General features: G+C 38.7%; 1 protein-coding gene across 3 annotated transcripts in view; it reads left to right on the top strand.

The window, feature by feature from the left end:
* trappc9 (trafficking protein particle complex subunit 9) overlaps positions 1 to 19,570 on the top strand; it is a 179,408-nt gene that overhangs the window by 46,125 nt on the left and 113,713 nt on the right. For all 3 annotated transcript variants that reach the window (XM_054605757.1, XM_054605758.1, XM_054605756.1), the window contains 2 exons: positions 941 to 1,104; positions 12,109 to 12,261. In XM_054605757.1, the coding sequence (XP_054461732.1) occupies positions 941 to 1,104; positions 12,109 to 12,261 (317 nt within the window). The remainder of the gene's footprint in view (positions 1 to 940; positions 1,105 to 12,108; positions 12,262 to 19,570) is intronic.

Here is a 19,570-nt window from a genome sequence, read left to right as displayed (position 1 = left end):
ATAGGTCTTCCGTAATATAACTGTATTATAATTTCCAAAATGCATTGGAAATGTCAGTAACATTCTGTGGAGTTATTTATGTGTTGACCCTACTGTCAAGGTCAGAAAAAACTCATAAGCAGTAGCCGATGACTCACATGGTTATTCTAGCCTCAGGCAGGGTTTTTGTTGGATTTAAAGTTATGCACATGTGCTTGTATAATGAAGTATGCTGAAGTTGTAGGAATTACCTGCATTGATCTTTCATAATCTTGCACATCCCCTTGTGCTCTAGTATTTGCATTGCTTTTCAAAACCGGATCCCAACAGCTTTTTCAAACGTGAAGCATCAGCTTTTGCTTTTGACAGCTGATGGAAATACTTTGCTATGATGTCACTGACTGTAATTCAGCCAGTAATACACAAATCACACATTTATGAAAAGTGGATGAGCAGCTTTATGTGATTCAGTGTGGATTTGCTTTTTTAAGTTATTAAATTAGGCTTATGAGGGACATCTTTTCATACATCTCCGATAAGAACTGGTTATCCATTAATTGCCATATACATGTTAAATATTTTAACTATAACCCAAATGGGGTTTAATGCCAAAACCCACAAATCACATGACTCCCCACTGCTAAAAAAAATAAAAAGCCAGGGAGCATTTATCATTTTCATTAAAATGTGAGAGAGAGCATGTAAAGCAGGATCAGTCTTCACACATCTGTAGTTGATTTATGTCTTAAGAATTGTTCTACAAAATATGATAGAAGTATAATGGAACTGTTTGCACCATGTCAAGCCACATCAAAATTGCCTGTTCCATTTTAGGACTAATATCTCTTGAGTTGTTTTCTTAATTCATATTGACTCCTTAAGGTAATAAGACGAAGAAAATGAGCATATTTTACATTGAATCATCACTGAAAAGTTCTCTCTCCTCCACAAACCTAAACAGGTCAGCCCACTCGTCTCAGCCAACGTCTAAAGAGGAACTGTCCAGCACTGTGTCTGTCCAGCTTTTTAATGGAGAGACCCAGCTGCTGACCATCACCTTGGAGAACATTGGCTCTGAGGACATCGAGACTCTGGAGCTCACCTCTAAGATTGTCAGCACCAAAGGTTAGTGCACTATCTCATAACTAGAGCCTTATCTGTCAACCCTAGAAGCTTTGGATCCAGTCTGTTTATGAAGCTAGCACTGATGCCTGTGAGAAGCGAGTTGCAATAATCAAGACATTAGGAAATGGTGGTGTGGATCACTGTTTCAGCACCAGTAGGTGTGAGAGAGGACTTGATCTTAACAATATTGCAAAAGTGATAGAAGGAATATATGACAATTTGGCAGGTATGGGGGTAAGGAAGAGGTTGATGATCACAACAAGGATCACAACATGGTTGCGTGGCTGGGAGGAAGGGCAAACAAGTGGGAGAGTGCTTAGGTATATCTGGGTGTCGTCTGCATAGCAGTGGAAGTCCAGGCTGAAACGGTGGATAATCTGACCAAGAGGGCGTATTTAGATGTTTAAGAGGGCCGAGTACGGAGCCTTGGGGCACACCTTGTGTGACTGTGGATGTGACAGAATAGTATTTGCGTAGGGAGATGAAGTAAGATCTGTTGATGAGGTGGGACGAGAGCCAGCTGAGTGCAGTGCCTTTGAGACAGAGGCCTTCAAGTCTGGCGAGCAGGATAAAGGCTGCAATGGTCACGGAAGTTGAGGATGTTGATGGCTACCGTGTCAACAGAAATCAGGACGTCATTGAAAACATGCAAAACAAAGGATGTTTTGAAATCATTGATATGGGTACATGTAGTATGTGTTATCAGTTCTGCTTTGGTCAAGACAGTTTTTGATGTACTTCACCCGCTGAGTTTTTGCTCGATCCTTTTGCAGTCCCCACATTGCTCGTGCCCCTGTGGCTTTTCACTCTGTGTTCCATCTCTTTGTTCAGCACCTGCTCAGGTCCTCAGATCTCTCCACCCCCACTCACTCTGACGGGCTGTCTCTGTCTCGCTCTCTTCCTTTTTTGTCTTTGTCACACTCTGAAAAAAGCAGCTGTGCTACTAAAATAGGCAGCAACATTTCCAAAACATTGCACTGTATTATATTTTATTGATAATGACATAAATGAGAAATCATGCTTTGAAAGTTCCTGGCCCAGTGCTACCTTTGGTCAGCAGTCCAGCCAGGTGATAAACAGTAATTACAAAATCAGATCTAAAATTTATACAATGATTTTTAAAACCTCTGTGACTGAATTCCAATAGATGTCATGTCGTTCAGCATTATAATAGTGTTGACGTTGTATACTACCTCTTTACTTTGCGCTTAGTGATTCATTTGTTCAGTAATATGTATACTTGTATGTATATGTATACTTCCTTTGGTCCAAAGACAGTTCTAAACACTGAGATTTTATTCATTTTTATACTTTGTTTCCATATTTGTGAATCTAAAGATTTATGAAAAACCCAACTCTGCATATGGTTGATCTCTGCTACCAACTGTTATCACTATGGAGAGAAGAGCATGAATCATACTAAGTTATTAACATCAGATAACAATCCGATAACAAGCAATCAGCATTTTAAATTGTATTTTGTTTTAACTTATTTCTAAGGTTGACCAATATATGTACAAATTTACAGTTAAAAAAAAAATCAACTTCTCAGTGTGTTCTGGCCTCTGTACATATCAGGTGGTAAAGGGAAAGATTGCAGAGTAGTTCAGCTAGTTTGAAAAAAACAAACATATATATACATTATGTTATAATATTAAGTGTCACAATATTAAACAACTAATTTACTTTCAAATAAATACATTTGAAACACGATGGGTGGTGTCAATTAAGGGGTACTTGGGATTATGTAATCGTGCTGTTGGGGGAAGTCAGAGGTAAAGATGTTGGGAGCCACTGGCTTACTGTATCGGAGGATACATACGCCAATACCATGCAGTGAAAAGCTAAAAGCAGCTGATAATATGTCCCATACTGATGTAAAGTATTGGTAAGGCACCATTTGAGGGTTACGTTATTGGAATGTAATACTATTTTCAAAAGGTTTTTTTTTTAATCTAATTGAGAATCAACGAGTTTGGACATTCCACTTAAATTGTCCACTTCAGTCAGTATTTCTAATTTATGTTATTACATGGTAAATACAACAGAATCAAAAAAGATGTTTGACTATAAAAGTACACCTGTCTTTAAACACAGTTATTTTTATACATACCCTACCCATGAAGCCTGTATATGTATCATTGTATGCACTTTGTCAGAAATCATTTTACCAGAGGTTTTTGACCTGCTAATCTGTATTTCCACCTTTTGAACGCAGTACATTCAGAATAACCAAGATAAATCATTTTGTTTTTTTCAACCACTTTCTAACCATACCTTTGCTCTCAGCGGCAGTTCGATCACACAGAGATGAGCAGAGGAGGAGTGGCTGGAGGCCAGTATGGAATTGATCTGACATTTCCAAAATAGCCCAAGGGTTCTGTGTTTAATTGAAGACAGGCTACACTAACATATCCTCCGTCCAAGGGTTATCATAGATCCTGTCTTACGTGGCAGCTTCTGTCAGGCTTACACTCCTCTGTTGTGTATGTTTTTCTCACATTTCATGCATTTCTCTCACAAGCATGTCAAGAACTCTCTCTATCATGTAGAGATCGGGGAAATCTTTGCTGATTTAATGACCCAATGACAGCATTGTTATAGAATTACTGTGTCTTGCCTGTGTTGCCTTGAAACTTCTGTACAAAAGCCCCATCAAGTCCTCGCTCAAAGTGAATAAGAATGAGCCTGTCAGTGCTAACTAATACAGAAGTCTATTTCCAATAGCCTTGGATTTGACACTCATCCAGTGACTAACTGTCTACCTCTCAGAGCCACCCTGCCTCTAGCACCCCCCCGCTCCCTGCTGGCCGGACAAGGTACATTTTCTAGTCTCTCCAGTTAACAACAGTTCTCTTTGAAATGGAACATTTGTTGTGGTGGTTGGAAATGATTCAGGCCCCAAACACAGCTTTGGCAAGGCAATGCTATTTTTTTGGAGTTGGATGAACAAGCGAAAATAACTGACTTCTCTAGACCTGAAATCGAAACACACACCATCTCTACTTTCCCTCAAAGACATTTTGCAAACACCTTAACATTGAATGAATGTCCTTCAATCATTTACTTCAGAAAATATAATAGATAATATTAGACATAACTCTACTTTTACTATATACTTTAATTAATTACTACGAACACAGGCAGGCATGAAGCCAATTCAATTGAAGGTACAACATTTATAAAACAAAGTAAATAAGTAAATGCTCAGTAAATGCTCCAAATCAGTGGCTCAGGGATTTCAGAAATGTAGATATGTTAATACAGTTCAAAAGGTTGGTTGGATACGTTAAAATTCAACAACCAAAATGTGTTCACTAAAAGTAATTCATTGTTAAAACCCAATAATAAATGGATATTTTTTTATTTTTCGTCTGCTCTTAATTTTTTTCTCGTTGCCGCAGTTTAAGTCACACTATTCATGTATACCACGACTTACTCGCCAAGCCTGTTTTGTTCGTCCCATTATCTTATTTACATATTTCAGAGCAGATATCAATTAACCAAATGATGTTGTCTTTTATTACCAAGGTACACATGCCAAAACAGTGCTTATTAATACCTAACTTTGAGAAATAAAAACAGGTCCTTCTACAAAACGCTTTTTTCCTTTTCCAGTCTCAGATAAAGGTTTAGCCAAATATTATTCAATCAAACAAATACCAGCTTTTTGTACTTTGCAGTCTTGAATTCTCACTGCTATGGGACATTTTACTTAGAAATGGATATGATACCCTGCTCTAATTAATAAACAACTTGGACAGCTTCATCCTATCCTATAACTTAATAGTACAGGTACAAAGTGAAAGAACTGACTCTTATGTATAAAGACTCAGGTGCAATACAATTCAGTGACCCCATTAAAATGATCACCATTAGACTATGACATTAGCAGTTTAGTATATTAATTATATATATGTATTGATACAACAAAATAGCCCCAAAAACTTAAACAAAAAAGTGGTATTTTATCTCTTGTTTCTCTTTGCCGATGTCCTTGAGGAAACTTAGCAGCAGTGTCTGGAAGCTACGATAATGTTATCATCAGTATTGGAGCTATCTCTACCTTTGCGGTCAGTATTGTTCTGGATGTGTTGGATCTCTGATACACATACAGTCTGAAAAGTAGTAAAATGCAATTGTTATGAATGTATACCTAGCTTCATTATTATAATTTTACAAATTAGAATATGAAGAGGATACATCAGTGATTGTTATAAAGTATAAACATCATCATTCATAATGCCTACATCTTGTATTGTAATGTTGGATGCATTCAGCAACTTTTAAGCACATACTGTACCCAACAAAATGTGGTATTTCATTTAATTGTTGCATAGTGACCACAGTCCAGACTCCCTCCTTAGCAACACTGCCATTTCCTTAGTCGTGCGCTTTGCAGTAGGCTTCATTACGTTACAAAGAAAGAATCCCTGTAAGCAATTAAGTACACCACATCTGAGCTGGGAGACCTTTGAAGGCCATTTTAATGTCAGACCAGCTTCCGTCTGGAGTGTGTCACAGGAGTCATGTTTTAAATTTAATCTGGGTTTCACATTGTTCCTAAAGGATGTCTGTGATAGTGTTTGATGCTTAAGTGGTTGTATTTAGTGACAACATATCCAGGATGCACTCTAACCACAAAGGTTATTTAAGAAATTAAGAAATGTCTCCACCCTACCATGGGGCCCCCGCTGTCACTAACTGCACTCCCTGATTAGATATAATCATATTTTTGGAGGAACAAAAAATTGGTTTCAGAGAGAAGCAGATAGAAGGGTCTACATTTTGTGTTTGAAGGATATTTTCCAGGTTGTCAAACATAGAAGCTAAAGCTACAGATCACAGTGTAAAAGTGAACCACCACAACACCTGGCAGGATGTGTATGCATTCATTATACCTTCAGTAGCTAGCGTAGCATAGAAATGCTAGTTTTAGTTAATGAGGCGCTAACCTACTCTGCTAATGTTAGCCCCAAGGTTTTTATGTAAAAGAAACATAACATTTTGGAAACGTATATCCGCTTCCAACCTCTCCTGGGTAACAAGTATCACTATGACACAGCGTTGAACAATGACTAGCTTCAAATCCACATTACCAGCCTGAAAATAAAATAAATCTGAATTGATTGCACAAGATTCTCCGGAGCCTGAATCTTGTGTCGGAGCCTGGTCGGAGCTGGCCGACGCTACGCTACGATTGGCCAGTCTGTGTTCCGCGGCGGGACTTAACGAAGGGTCAATTGAGAATTGCATTTGTTTGAACAGATGGCTTAGCTAGTGTTGACTTTGGGGTGGCTGTAGCTCAGTGGGTCAATATAACTCAATATATTGCAACCAGTTTTAAAGTCTCACTTCTACCCTCAGTTATTTTCACTTTTCCCAAAGTTTTACTCCTGTTATTTATACCAGACTGGAGCAGTCCAAAATTAATATCCAGCGCAAGCATGTGTAGTGGAGCTCAACCTGCCAGCTCCTGTCATACAAACACAGACAAAGCCCTCCAGCTACTGAGATGTATAGGAGCATTGTTGATATTTCCCCAAAGACCTTTTTTTTTCTTCTTTCAATTCAATTTATTTTGTGTAGCACAAATCTGCATCAGAGGGCTTTACAATCTGTACATCCTCCGTCTGGGGTCTCTCGCATCGGAAAAGGAAAAACTCCCCCCAGAAAACCCTTTGATGGTGGGAAAAAAGGAAGAAACCATAGTAATAAATTAAAAAAGATGTTGATATTATTTTTAACTGCAGAAAGGAATGGCTAAATGTGATTTCAGTAGTAAACGGTTGGTAATCTAGAAGGTTACATCCACTATGTACCACCCAAAGGCAAGACAACAATGAGGAGGAAGAATGTGTGTATTTGGGAAGATTTTGAATTGGGTAGGAGGATAAGAGAAAGAAAAGCTTGTTAAAAGCTTTGCTATTTTACTTGTAGTCAGCATAGAAACAGTGTTGATGGCAGAGTGCCTCCTGTTAAAGCTAACCACAGTGACCTGTAGAAAGCTGCTGTAGATGAGCTTCCTTTTGAAATAACCAGTATTTGCATGGTGTTGTTCCCAGTTTCCTCTGGAGGCTGATCTTATTATCATATTGGACTGTACTTTCTTCTGCACTGCAGCCATATCGCAGCTTATGTTTCTGTTACGCAGAGCAAAACAATTGCTGTGTTTTAGGTTTTTCCATCATGGTGAATAACAAGAACTGTTAGTGTCTCAATGTTACTTGATGGAATCTTTTGTAAATGCTTTTAAGTGTGAACAAAAGTTCTGCCAAAGCTCACTTATTGCCTCAGAGGAAGAGCAGTGTGGTTGGCTCCGTTATGCAACACAACCTGCTAATTGCATTGCAGTACAATTGATCATACACTTTTTTTTGCCGTAACTTCTGAAACAATTCCGGTTTCAAGAAATGTGCCTTAAATATGCCCAGTCCTTGAAGAAATGCCCACATTTTAACGAACATGTATTTTTAATCTGGTCGATCTAATTTTGACTGGTGTTTTGCCACCTTATTCCATTAATGATGAGGAATCATCCACTTCAAATTGTACTATTTAAAGGTGGTTTCCGGGTGGATACAGCTCTGTGAATGTTGGCAGATAGAACTGAGTTAACTCCAGTTATCTTTTTTACTTTTATCTGTGTGCCATTCTTAAGATATTAACACCTAAACCTTTAACTGTTTATTAATAATAATCTCAATCAATGTGAAACTGGGTCTATATCCACAAGCTTGAGTCAACTCTCATATTTAGCCACACATAGACAAAGTCATGCCCTTCATGGTCCGTTTCCATATCCATACTGGTGCCTGCTGGCAAAGTACCTTGATTTTACAAATTTCTATTCATTTCTTCTACAGTTCCAGAGCAGCCGCCATTATGTGCACCATCATAAACCATCGTAAACCATCATCATTGGTGGTTTCTCTAATGGTTTAACCTCAGAAATATAATAAATAACCCTTTTCCCATATCCATAGTCCCACCCAGAGATCACTCTAGAAAACAATGTCTACACCTAGTCTGTGTAGTATTTTTAGTTAAGTTAAGGTCAGTTTGAATAAGGGGAAGGACATCAAACCACACACAACTAAAATGTCAAGTCCTCGATGTAAAGATAGCAAAAGTGTAGGATTCCAGGTGACTTGGTGTTATCATACGACTAACAACACAACTAATACCTATATTATCATCAAATTAAATGGAAAAAAAGGAAAGGAAAACAAAATACATAATATATTTGATATACGATACAATATTGTAATCATATAAAAACTATATAACGAGCGGAAATTGACAAGTGTAACTGTCTTTCTAAGGAAAAAGACATCATGCCAACCGTTGTATGAGGAGACCTTAGGAACTAAAATGCTAAGGTACAGCAGTTCATTCCAATTTCTGGCACCACAGGACCTAAAAGAACAGATACCTATGTTGGTTCAAATCGAGTCAACAACAGTGATTTATCCATCCATCCATTTTCCGTAACCTGCTTATCCAGTTAAGGGTCGCAGGGGTGCTGGAGCCGATCTCAGCTGTCAATGGGCGAAGGCAGGGTTCACCCTGGACAGGTCGCCAGCCTATCACAGGGCTCACATCCACACCTACGGGCAATTAAGAGTCTTCAATGCACCTAAGCTGCATGTCTTTGGACTGTGGGAGGAAGCCGGAGAACCCGGAGAGAACCCACGCTGACACGGGGAGAACATGCAAACTCCACACAGAAGGTTGTCCAGCCCGGGAATGTGCAAATTCACTTCAAGCATTCTGATACTAGTTACTAATACCAGTTTGTAAGTAGGAAATGAAACAGTTAACAGATCAACTATGATCCGACCATATATATATATATATATATATATATATATATATATATATATATATATATATATCTCAAGTCTATAGCCTGCAGTCTTTTTCACATGGATTTTCTTCCAAACATTATTCATGATGCATTTGTTTCATTCTCCCTTCTTGTAATTGTCTCCACATGGTAGCATTCATACCACAGGTGCCTCGGTCATGTATATAGTGTTTGTTGTGATTCTGTGCTTTCTCTGAGTTCCTAAGCAGTAGGTCATTGGTGCAGTAGGCCTAATGACCGAGTCTGTGGTGTCAAACTGCAGCCCCGTGGTGACAGGAGGAACCGTCCCTGGTCATCATATTACCTCGTTCCCACCTGCCTGAGACTGCTGAGTTGGTGGCTTTAGACAGGCCACAGTTGAGAGGGCCTCTCTGAAGCCCTCATGCATTTTCTGTGGGAAGAGAATGAATAAAAGATGAAGAGTCACAATAGGATGACATCTGCGGCAAAACAAACAATCATTAATCTTTCTGGTACAGCACAGCCCCAGCCATCATGGCATGAGATAGGAGATCAGTTTCTCAAAAACAAAAACAAAAATATTCATAAAAAACTGTATAGATGACAAAACACACTGTTAATACAGTAATCCATTGTATAGTATTTACATAAGTGGAGATGTCTCTGAATAGCAGAAAATAAGCTGCCATCAGACCTTTTGTTCATCACTGCCTACCGCATTGCTCCTCTGTGGATATAAACATCAACTCGGCTCAATTGTTCTCCTCAACACTTATGTGCATTCATATGAAATGTCTGGGTAAGGACAAAACACGTTCCACTGTGCAGCCCATCCAAAACAGGAAGAGAGGGGATTAATGCTGCTTCACTGATTTTGTTACCATGAGCAGATCTGGCTGTCGGCTGCCTCTTCGGCCCGTCTTTCTCATTTGACAACATTCGTTTTTCTTGTTATTTGGGATGTTAACAATCAAATGTTTAACCGTTAACCAACAGAACACATTTTGACATAATAATTCTACAAGTTAAAAGAAATAGCCACAATGTATTCAGAGGAGCAGCTTGTCATTTCACCCATCTTAAAGACGAGCTTGGGTTGTTGTTTTTCGATAGCTTTTGGGGCTATCACCCTTCATTTTAATCAGAAGGTGGCCAGCAAGACATGGGAACACACACATGCACACACACTGCACTGCTACAATCACAGCTGAAATATTACTGCTAATGTCTTACTCATTTTCACATATGTTCTCTCGTTTGACCGGAGAGAGATTTAGAATTCCTCTTGATCGAGACTATTCAACCCAGCAACCCTCAGGTTTTGGTGGTGAATAACGGTGTCGTCTGACTTTCATGCAAATCATGAGACCAGTGTCTGTGTCCCATCATGGACCCTGCAATTAACATTTAATCTCTTTATTAACTATAACCACAGTCAATCCTTCACTGTACCTTGGTTCCAATGTGCAGATGTTGAAGACAGCAAGGGTTTTGGGTACATTGGCATTTCATATAAAAATAGAATTGAGTAAACTGTTTGATCAGTAGTGTTAAAGACATTTCTCAATGCCAAATGTTTTCTCCAGAGATTCTCTTTTTTCTTTTTTGTATTCGGGAACATCAACCCAACGCCTGGTGATAACCTCAGAGTCCGCAGCCGGCTTGTCATCGGACTGTTGTCTGGTCTCCCCACCTCTGATGATTAGATCATCCGTGTTTGACAGTGAAGTTATTGGATGTTTCTCTTTTATTTTGAGTCTGCTTTTAACTGTTAACACTATTGATTGCTTTAATTGGACACACACAGAACCCTTTGTACCCTAATTAGTTTTTGGCTTGATGAGAAATTGGATTTTTTTTTTCGGTGTCTACCAGATCTTCAAACTGAGTATTTATTTGTACAATTGTGGTGATTCCAAGTTAAACCCTACTGAAATGTCTCTGATTGGTCCTGATTTATCCTGACTGATGCCTGTTATTTATTTACTACATACCTTATAGCTCTCCTGCAAAGCCTCTGCTCTTTATTCCCCAACAGGTGGATTATGGTGATAGAAAGAAAAGCAGACTAGTCACGCCCTGAAAGGATGAACATCTTAAAAACCCAACCTAAGTGCTCCCGACAGACAGTGTTTGAAACAGAGGTTGTTTTTTATCTGCCCTGAATAAGCACCGACGTGATCCCCATATTGTATTTTCAAGAGTAAGAATGTCTCTGGCTAATGTTTTAAATAATGCATGAAAGATATCTCCACCGTCATTTATTGTGACTCATAGTTTAGTCGTGTGATGATAATTATGTGTCATCCACAATCCCCGCCGTCTACCTGTTGAACTACAAGGCCTGGTGTTGCATTTTTAAGTGAATGTTTTTATTTTTTCTTCCCAATCCTATTTCTTTTAAAGCATTTCCCCAATGCCTCACTCTCCTTTCTCTCTCTCTCTTAATTCACTGCATGGAGCTGTGGAGTTTATGAATATTTAAAGCCCAGCGTTATTCACAAAATCTTTATTTAATGCTGCCTACATTCACATCCTCTAAGAGGATTTTAGAGGCTTTGGTTATGAATCAAGCGGGGACGTGTAAACTGTTGTTCCTACTGTGAACCTGCATCTCCCCTTCTGTTGAAACCAGCCCGCTCGCTGTTCCTGCAATCCCTGAGAGCAGGGAATGGCTCACCTGCATAGGCAGAACACATGCTTTATTCAGGTGATGTATCATTCATTTCATGCTGCCGGCTGAAGTGGATGCAGCTGAGTCATTTGTCTCAGGTAGAAAGGTGTTGGAGGCATACATTTGCCAGGCAGGTTCTATAGTGACAAGCCAAAGGACTCGCAGCCAATCAGCAGCTTTGTTGCTCTGGGAAGCGTATTGCAAAGGAAACATCATAGTGGTACGGCTTCCTTAGTGATGTGTAACCCGCAGCAAGCTAACTGTTCATGTGTGCAAATTGCCTTTAGGTGGCTACAAGCACAGTAGTGTTGTTTTGTTTTCCTTGTCCAAAACTATTCACATCCAGAAATGTTAACACAAGCTTGGCAAGTCTTGGTCTTTTTTTTTAACCCAGCAGGTATCATCACACCCAGACAATGCTTTGTCATTTATTTTTCAAAATCTGTTTAATTTCATTTGTTTGTTTTTAATTTGCCGTTATCTCCCTTTGTGTGTGCAGAGAAAGTCTTTGGGGAGTTTCTGAGCTGGGAGCTGGAGGACGCTTTGTCTCACCTGCCTCTAAAGTCTGGCCAGTCCGTGACACTGACTGTCAGCATCAAAGTCAATCTGGACTTCTCCGGTCAGGAGAACCTGCTGCAGGACCTCAATGATGGTGAGTGGACGCAGACGGCCATTTGTAAGTGTGGTGAGGGTATTCAATGTAGCAATTATACATCTAAATAGATCCAAATTACAACTCGAGTGTGAAAAGCTCACAGTTTACTTTAGAGGTGAAAGATCATTTCAGCTATGCTAGCAGTGTGGTGTCAGTTGGTCCACCACTTTGTACCACACTGAATTATCTTAGCAACTATTGGATAGATTGCCATTATATGTGTTTAGCACCTCCTGCAGTTTGACATTGCTGGAACAGAGTGAAATGTTTTCTCAATTAGTTCATCCATTTTGGTTCAGAAGGATAGACATGTCCCCATCAGGATGATCTAGAAACTATTTTTGTCCACATCTTCCGACCAAATATCTGCTTAATAAAAACATCCCCATCAGCTTTAGCTGTACATTGTGTTTTGTGCTAATTAGCAAATATTAGAGCACTACTCTGCAGTAGAACAGTCTCACACAGTCACTGGAGAATAATCTCTTGTTGACTGATGATGTAATAGTCTGAGTTTACATATAAGTCGATTTTAGTTTAAAATTATTTATTCAAAAGTTTCACCTTTTACTGAGTCGTACGTTTAGTTTTTTCAGCTGCATTACGTCAAAACTGATAACCTTCTCACATCTCTCTCATATTGAAAAAAATATCAATTATCATTTGCTACAAAGCCAAACAGAAATATCATAAAACACCATAAATACATCCACATCGATATATGTTTACCTCTATGGCAATTTGTATAAATAATAATGTATTGGAATTGTATTGCAATAGAATTTACCTGCACCACAAACTATAGTCTTCAAAAAGACTACCAAGCTGAGTCAATACTCTGAAACACAAATGACGATGCCTTCATGCAGGTATGATTAATTGCAGGGCTGTTGTATTAGACTTCATTGATTTAGTAAGTTGTTTCTATTGAACTGGCATTTAAGTGTGTCGTCCCAATGAAGGCGAATGTTTTTCCTTCTTTTGTCTCAGAGTGAAGTGCAGTAGAATTGTTATGCCATCATTATTTTTCCACTGTGCAGCTGTAACTATGCACATTTTGGATGTAGATATATACGTGTTAATGCGCCGCTGCACATGGAGCACTCTACATTACGGGGATTTGAGCTTCCTTTTTTTTTTTACGATTCAGCAGTAATAGGAGAGAGGTCTCAAGGTCTCTACACCTCCATTTCTCTCCTAGCTCCCGGCTTCCTCACTTCAACTAACGGATTTCGTCTCTTCTAATTCTTCTGCCTCGCTCCCAGCTTCTATACCTCCTTCTTCAAACTGTGGAACCTCTCCACCACCGAGTGTATGGGCTGATAAATATTAATGATTTTGGAACTGCTCCTGTGCCACAGAGGCTTTACTTTGTGTGTGTTTGTGTATGTGGATTCAGATGACTGAGAGAGTAAATACATACAATGCTGCGTGTTTATCTCTCCTCATGAGGTCATTTAAGCGATACTGTTTCAATGTTTTAATTAGCCGAGCAATAATGTGGGGGGGGGCTGAATTAAGGAGATAAGCCATGGTCCAAACAGCGGCTCTGAATTCAGTTGTTATGGTGACACTATGGGATGCAGTTTTTGCTTAGCACATTTGATGTTATCTACCACTCTAATACATTAAGAAAATTACAATAATAATGTTGTGTTAATGTGCTCATGAACCTTTTTGCATAAAGACAGTTGCTGTGTTGGAAGATTACCAAGTTCTGCCATCTTTGATAATCAAAACGTCTTGATTAGGCTCAACTGATGCTGTTCAATTGTATTGCATAGTCATCACACATAGTCACATGTACATTTAATGTTGCCGTATATTACCATTAGTAAATCACATTGTTAGAGGCAACAACATAACATTGTTTGTTTACTTTGTACGTATCAGAAATGTAAAAAAGACTGATATGGTTTCCAAAACCCGAAATTAAACGGCTTAATTATCGACCATATTATCGATGAGCTCCGATGTTTTGGGTTCTTTTCAAATCCGTTCTTTTTAACATTTTGATCTTATTCATTATCACCCTGAAGCATCTCCTCTGTTCTCTGTGTCTGGGCTGAGCTCCTCTAACTAAGTTCATCACTGTAAGTGCAGTAAAACCTTCCACAATAAAAAGCCAATATTTAAACAGCACAACTGTTCAACAAGTATAAAAGCATAGAAAAGTACATTTTCAATCTGCTCGGACCTACCGGTGCAATGTTTTACACAAGCACAGTGCGCTAGCTTGTTTAATAGTGAATTGTTACAAAAAAAAGAAAAAAGATGTCTGCAGACAAAAAAAAAGCCTATTTCGAACTGTTCTTTAACTTTTTTTTACGATACAGAATATTTTTGCAACCTTAAGTATTCTAAAACATTTTGAGACCTCTACAGTCACACAAAATAAACATTAATGTTTTTGCAGGAATTCAGAATTATGCAGACATATATGCAGTCTTTTATCAGTGTAGATATGAAAAAGTAATTAATTCAGCACAGGCCAAGTTATACCGAAAATTAATTAAACTGTAACCAGATTTTTGTTTGTCGTTTAAACATTGTTCCATTTTAGGGGTAAATTAGTGAACATAGTGTCTGAGTACTGACTCTACTTCCAATGCAGTGATATCAGGGGTGGGACTATTGATTGTACCAGTTTTGTTTTTGAATACCCATGATAATATTTTGATGAACCTTGGTAGAAGGATGTACCTTGCTGCTCTGTTGTGCAGCTGAAGCTATGCATAATTAGTGTATTTAAAGAAAAGAAAATACTAATTGGTTGTCTTCATAAAAGGCAAAGCACTGATCTTAAATGCACAAAAACAAATATTGAAGTATGTTGTTAATTTATGCCATTTTCTGCACTGAAAATGGCAACACAATATGTTTGTATGGCAGTCTTCATTCTTAACGGATTAATGCATTATTTTCATGTGTACCCACCTTCTGGAGACGGTTAATGAACTAAACCGTCACCAACAAATTGGTTGTCTCTTCTAAATTTTGCATTTCGTGCCACTTGGTTCAATTTGATGGATTTCTTCACAGTCCCAAGGAATGGGTTAACTGAATTAATATAGTGCTTTTATTAGAATTACTTTACAATCCGTCTCTCATTCAACCGTTCACACACACCAGACCTCGTAGCAATGGCACTGAGCTGTGAAGCATTCACCGGGTCTGTCCATTGGGAGACATTTTTGGGTTTCTTTATCTTGCCCAAGAACACTTTAACACAGGAGGTGCTGCCAACCCAGCTATTAGTGAAACAACTCTCACAACCTCCTGAGCCACAGGCACCTGTAGAAAATGTATTTCTAATTCAGCAATTATTTTCCCTAAATGTTAAGAATGGAAGCTGTGAAACAAAAAAAAAACAAGCAAACTTCATCTTAAGGGAAAAGGGCCAGGGAAAGGGACAAATAGAATCAATCTTTTTGCAAAATATGAATTATAAAAAGTACATTTTTAGAAATTTGCTAATTTGCTTTCTTGTGAAAAGTTAGATCAGGTGTTTATACGCTAAATATGAAGCTAGAACAAGCAGGTGTTTAGCTTGGTTTAGAACATAACTCTAGGTAAAACTACTAATGGTAATTATTACATTTCTGTTTATGTATGAATAAAAAAAGTGTTGATATGTGATAAATCAACACATTATCACTCCTAAATTGTCAAATACCGCCACTTGGTCAGTGACCCTACGATTTAATATTTGACGCTCTTTTCCCCCAGTTGGAAGTGTCATGGACAGTTTCCATTCGTAACATGCATAACGTCTTTTCAAAATAAACTACCAACCTAGGTTTACTTAGCTTTTTAGTTTACTTGTGCAACAAAACTAAGCAACACTTGCAATAAGTACTACATTTGTTATGTAACTGACTTTAATACGGTGGTCGACGTTGATTTGCTTTCGTACGGGACACAAACACCGATCTCCTGGGTGAAAGTCATGTTTGTTTGACCTGTCCACTGTCTGATCCCGCCCGCCCTTCATGGACTGTCTTGCTCTTCATACGTCAGTTGCTCATGCGTCATGGAGTGACAATGATTGTGATATGAATATGAATTTGAATGCATGTGAAATGAAGTTTGCCTTCGGTTTGCCTAGGTGAAAAGATGTACATACACAATTTGTTTTTTTTCCCCCCTTCTCTCTGTTCCTCTTTCACACCTTCTATTTTTCCAGCTCCACAGCCTGAGGATGGATGATGGCTCACAGCTTGTGTAGTGTGTGCCGGAGTTTCTCTGATGTGTTTGCTGCGGGTACATTGTGTTACATCAGCGCCTCTCTATATTTAATACAACTGTAAGCACAGATGTCTAGCAGCCATCATATGACCAAGGTTCAGATATGACTGTTGTGCTGCACTGAAGGTGGGAATTAGAGTGTGCCTGATTCATACATGTCATAAGGTTGAGTGATATTGCATATAACTAATGGAATTTCACTAATTATACGCTATGTTTCGATCAACCTGTATTTATATGCACGTTGTGGAGCAGGTCAATCCATCGGCCTTAACTGTAATGCTGCCTGGCAGTTCTGCACTCGATGTCCTTTGTGTTCCAGCTGAGGCAGAAGGGGCAAAGCAGACAAAGCCACAGGAAACAGTGCATTCAAAACAGGCCGAGCCTCATTGATTTATCCTCAGAAGAGTTTGTCCCTCACTTTGGGTCCGGCTCGAGAGCGCGACACCATAACTTTGGATCCCATGGGAGTGATGTCATCACTCAAGACTAATGAGCCTTGACTTGGAGAGCTTTATCGTATTAAATGGTGTGAGCATTGTACCCTAATGACAGCGCTACCGCCTACTTTAATGTTGTCTTTAAAGACAATGCCTTGTACCACAGTAAATGTCTGCATCTAAAACGAAGTAAAGAGAACACAAGCTACACACTGTGCCAACTAACAACATGATTAAAGGACTCGGACAGAGAAGGAGATGCATTCAAGACCCTTTTAATTTAAGCAGACAGGGAGGTGCTTTTTTTTAATTTTCTCATTGTTTGTCCTCAGTCAACATTTGTGAGACGATCCACTGCTGTGCTACTTGTGAATATTGTTTTAAATGACTTAACTTGCTACACCAAAACCACCATTTAGCCCCCAAGAACACTTTTTTAAAAGTAATAACTCTCCGTTGTATTTCAACCTGTAGTCGCTTCATGGAGGGTAAAAGGCCGCCTATCGAACCCCAGTAGTTTACTGGTACTGACCAAAATGTGTCCATGGTACTTGGTATTAAAAACTTCCAAGAAATGAAAGCCGACATTGATGGTTTGGTTCGATTTGTAGTTTTTTTTTTTTTTTTTTTAAATCAAAGACCCTATTCACACTCCCCTTGTTATATAGATAGATGGAAAGATTAACATTATTGTCATTCATACTATTCAAAGCAAAAGTGCACAGCAGGATGAAATCACGTCGCATCTGGCTGATAAGTGTAATAAAAAAAAAAAAAAAAGTAATGAGTTAATTATGTAAACATTATGCGTTTTTGGCGGACTGAAAAGCTATGTTCATATGAGACCAAGAGGCTTTCAATACAGATTTAAAAAGGTCCAACCACCTCGTAGGGTGATCAACTTGCAAGCCACCTGACTTGAGGGGCTTGAATGATAGATGATGAAGATGAGAAAACCTTTGTTTTGCTCGTGGTCCATCCATTGGAGTCATCCATGAGTTTGTGCTATGGATAGTTGTTATCTGGTTAGCCAAACTGTTATTGTTTTAACTAAACTATTAAAGTGCACAAATTATTATTCTGGTTTTTTTCGGGTGTTACCGAGCAGCTCCAGCTCTATTTTACAACCCCCCTCTGGTGCAACTGGATTTTATCTATTCATCTGTTCATTTTATTATTTCTTCACGCTAGATATCACAACATATACTGCATTGTTTGCAATAGTTATTTTAAAAACACTCCCTGCTTTATTTGCAAAGTATGTGGTGTTTTTCCACTTCCGGGTTTCCAGTTTGTTGGAAATAGATAGAAGGATAACAGATCAGTTATCATGAGCGCCGATAGCCACCATGGCTGCACAGACAAAGATAAGAGTGCAACCTACAGAAACCTAATTAACAGAAAATCAAAGGAGAAAAAAAGAAACACAGTACCGGACACACCGTTTGACAGGTGATCTCTCAGCAGGACAGCTCACAAACAGCACAACAGTGACCAATTATCACAATAATAGCTTTTGTATCGTTGTCTCAAGTCAAATTCCACGTGAAGCTCTGCATGCCAGCCATTCGTTAGTGATGAACGAAGCAGCTGTTTGTAGATGACTTTAATGGAGCGTCCAGACAGACTGGAATGGCTTTCTGGAATGGCGGTAATCATTTGTTCAGATCTTTGTATATTAGCTACCAGATTCCTGCTCATCACGTAGACCCATTCCTCTCCCTCGCTTTGTGAGACTGATAGAAGCGTAATGATGCTCTCAGTCTCTGCATAACAGTCTGGTTGTCGAAAGAGACGCTGTACGTTTTGCGCTGTAATATCTTGATTTTTAAAAAATTGGATTAATGTTGTATTTTGTGTACAGAAATAACCCAAAGCTACAGTATGTGTCAAAGTGGTTTTACTCACATTGTAAAACACGTAATTGTCCATCTTTAGTGGATATATTACATGTTCCATTCAGCTCAGGACAAGCAGTGAATGGTATTTTATATGTATGTTCAAGCCTCATGATTGTCTTCCTTTAACAGGATATTGAACAGGGTGTTAATGTTTACACTGTAACAGGTCATAATTCCATATCTACTATATTTGTCTACTATATTTATATTATATCTTCCAGGAAAAAGACTCGTAAATATGACGGAACTGACACATATGAACCTACAGACCTGTGATAATCAGTGTTTGGGGGTAAATAACATCATGTAATTAAACTTGTAGTGTTACTGCATTTTGCAGTAGCTTGCTGGTAGTTCACCTACCATAACTGCACAGTGATTTAAGTCATTTAATTACTTTTTTTGCAATTTTTTTCTGTAGCTAACTTCTTTGATTAGAAAGCAATTTACGCCGTGAAAGGAAAGTAATTATTCTTTATTTTTTTTATTTTACCATTGCTTCCCTACTGCAGTTGAAGCCCTTGACCTTTCACCTTTGTGTGGTGCCTGCATTTGTAGAGAGGGGGCGTGGCTACAGCACCGCTACAGCGTCATCATGGGTACAACTACTTAAATCTCAGCCTGAGGAAGAATCCTCTTGGCCATACCATCAGGTTCTTTATTATCATCGGGTTTAAATGCCCCAAATTGAGTATTTTTATGACATGAAGGGGGGCA

This window comes from Anoplopoma fimbria, chromosome 10 (assembly GCF_027596085.1).
Source record: "Anoplopoma fimbria isolate UVic2021 breed Golden Eagle Sablefish chromosome 10, Afim_UVic_2022, whole genome shotgun sequence".
NCBI lineage: Eukaryota > Metazoa > Chordata > Actinopteri > Perciformes > Anoplopomatidae > Anoplopoma > Anoplopoma fimbria.
The sequence above is the reverse complement of the archived record's forward strand: the minus strand, read 5'-3'. Positions and strand labels throughout refer to the sequence as shown.